Source organism: Otolemur garnettii, unplaced genomic scaffold (assembly GCF_000181295.1).
Source record: "Otolemur garnettii isolate 467f Iridium unplaced genomic scaffold, OtoGar3 scaffold00052, whole genome shotgun sequence".
Lineage (NCBI taxonomy): Eukaryota > Metazoa > Chordata > Mammalia > Primates > Galagidae > Otolemur > Otolemur garnettii.
The window spans coordinates 258768-261595 of record NW_003852447.1 but is presented as its reverse complement, the minus strand read 5'-3'; the positions used below and the strand labels follow the sequence as shown (position 1 = coordinate 261595).

The window sequence follows — 2828 nt, the reverse complement described above, 5'->3', positions numbered from 1 at the left end:
TCTTTTTTTAAGAAACAGAGTCTCACTATGTCACCCTTGGTAGAGTGCTGTGGCGTCACAGCTCACAGCAACCTGTAACTCTTGGGCTTAAGCGAATCTCCTGCCTCAGCCTCCTGAGTAGCTGGGAGTACAGGCACCTGTCACCACAACCAGCTATTTTTTTGTTGTAGTTGTCATTATTTAGCAGGCCCGGGCCAGGCTCAAACCCGCCTGCCTTGGTGTATGTGGCCAGCACCCTAACCACTGAGCTACAGGAGCCACCCAGTCAATTCCATTTTTAAGGGATGACTTTTAGTTTGTTGAGCAGGTGCCTCTGTCTCTCTTTATGATTCCTACCTTCTGTGTACAGTACTTGATTACCAATATCACTGTGGACGAAAAGGAAATACAATGGAGCTTAAGTCAATCTCCTGGATTGACAGCTCTGGTAAAATAATCTTTAGGGGGGAGTTTAGTGTTAAAAGACTAGTTTGCTTTACTTAGGTTTATGTAATAGAAATAATGTAAACAGTTTTTTAAAAAATAACATTTCAATGCTCTAGAGAGATTTGTTATTTTAAAAGAACACTGTAGAAACCTCCTTTTGAAACTTCAGAATAATCCCTTACACTGTCTCATGCACTTGGCTTGCTTTCCTTTCTGTGTTCCACCTCAGTTAGGTCATATGCTGACATCGAGGGAGGCAAGTCTCACAGACACTCATAAAAACTCAATCATCATGGGTAGGAATTACAAAAGGACCAAATTTGGATTTAGCAGATTTTCCTAAATCATTTTCCATTATTAAGTCAAAAATTATTGAACAGGAATACAGTATGCTGCCTATACATATTATTACATCAAATTTTAAACTGATAAAAGTAAAATGAAATAGTTTCAGCATTTTTAATTTCCTCCAAGTTAAAAAAACAACAACAAATGGGAAAAATTACTAAAAACATTTGTAAGAAATGTGAACTCAACTTACAGGCAGGCATTGAAGATACTTCAGCTGTTACAATACTTTTTATCCCCAAGTTTGATAAGCCACCTCTGATTAAGCCACATGTAAATGCTAAATACTAAAAGGGAAAAAATTGTAAAATTTAGTAAGGATTCACTATAATAGTAAAGATATTCAAAAATAAGACATTTAGTTAAGCCATGCTATCAATAAATCACTGCTGCTTAAAAAAGTCCTGGGGCTTGGTGCTCATAGTACAGTGGTTACAGCACCAGCCACATACACCAAGGATAGCAGGTTCAAACCTGGCCCAGGCCAGCCAAACAACAACAGCTGCAACAAAAAATAACCGGGGGTTGTGGTGTGCACCATGGCAGGTGCCTATGAGTTTGAGGTTGCTGTGAGCTGTGATGGCACAGCATTCTACTGAGGGTGACATAGTGAGACTGTCTCATAAAATAAAAAATAAAACTAAAATTAAAAAAAAAAAGTCATGGAAGAACTATTCAGATTAATGAAAAATATATTTGGTAGGCTGGGTGCAGTGGCTCATGCCTGTAATCATAGCACCCTGGGAGGCCAAAGCAGGTGGACTGCCTGAGCTCATGGTTCCAGACCAGCCTGAGCCAGAACAAGACCTCATCTCTATAAATAGCCAGGCATTGTGTTGGGTGCCTAAAGTCCCAGCTACTTGGGAGACTGAGGCAAGAGAATTGCTTGAGCCCAAGAGTTTGAGATTGCTGTCAGCTGTGATGCCAACATACTCTACTGAGGGCTACAAAGTGAGACTCTTATCTCAAAAAAAAAAAAAAAAGAAAAGAAAAATATATTTGTTAAAATGTTTCTCACTTCCTTGGCAACTAAAGCATGGACACATACAAGTCTTTAAGCTCAGTCAATTTAATTCTTTTTGTCATGAGATCATCAAGATGTGTCTAATAGCTCAGTCAAATTAAGTATTTCAGGCCAGGACTCTGAACATAGAGTGAATAACAAAACAAACTGGAAACAGATTAGAATTAGTTCTGGATATAACAATGGTAGTTTGTGTCGACCGTCCATGCTGCCCATAGGATTCTAACTAGACTCTCCCTATGGAGTGACTGTGACTGGTTGCTTTAACATTCCCTGCTTTTTGCCTGTTTTTTTAGCCTTTCAATTCTGTAAACCAACCAGCAATATTCCATTCAACCAGAATTGATTTCCACTTTCTACTATCTCCAACAAAGAAGCTCAACTTAGTCAAGACTTACATCCTGCCACAACAAAGAATTATAATCCAGTTCAAAATATCAACAGTATATGTTGAGAAACCCTGTCACATAAAAACAAAGAAAGAGAACAGCACTGAACTACAGCAGTGAAAGTAATGACAAGAATAGGGACTTAAGGCTGGCACAGTGGTTCACACCTGTAATGCTAGCACTGTGGAAGGCCGAGACAGGTAGATTGCCTGAGCTCAAAAGTTCAAGACTAGCCTGAGCAAGAGCAAGATCCTGTCTCTACCAAACATAGAAAAAGTAGCTGAGTGTTGTGGCAGACACCAATGATCCCAGCTACCTGAGAGGTTATGGCAAGAGGATCACCTGAGCCTAAGAGTTTGATTTAAGGTTGCAGTGAGCTAGGCTGAAGCCACATCCTCAACCCAGGGCAACAGAGTGTGACTCTGTATCTAAATAAATAAATACAAGGAATTTTTTATTATCTAAATTTTTGTATTATATGATGTTTAATAACACTACGTGTCTATAAATATAAAACATTTTTTTGGCTAGGCACCTATGGCTCAAGTGGCTACGGTGCCTGCCACATACACCTAAGGTGGCGGGTTTGAATCTAGCCCAGGCCCACCACACAACAATGATGGCTGCAACCAAAAAACAGC

The 2828-nt window shown here is 39.6% G+C and overlaps 1 protein-coding gene and 1 pseudogene across 1 annotated transcript in view; both read right to left on the bottom strand.

The window, feature by feature from the left end:
- TRAPPC6B (trafficking protein particle complex 6B) overlaps window positions 1-2828 on the bottom strand; it is a 19310-nt gene that overhangs the window by 732 nt on the left and 15750 nt on the right. The window contains exon 5 of the mRNA XM_003791952.3: window positions 968-1061. Within this exon, the coding sequence (XP_003792000.1) occupies window positions 968-1061 (94 nt within the window). The remainder of the gene's footprint in view (window positions 1-967; window positions 1062-2828) is intronic.
- On the bottom strand, window positions 650-741 carry LOC111726067 (annotated as a pseudogene).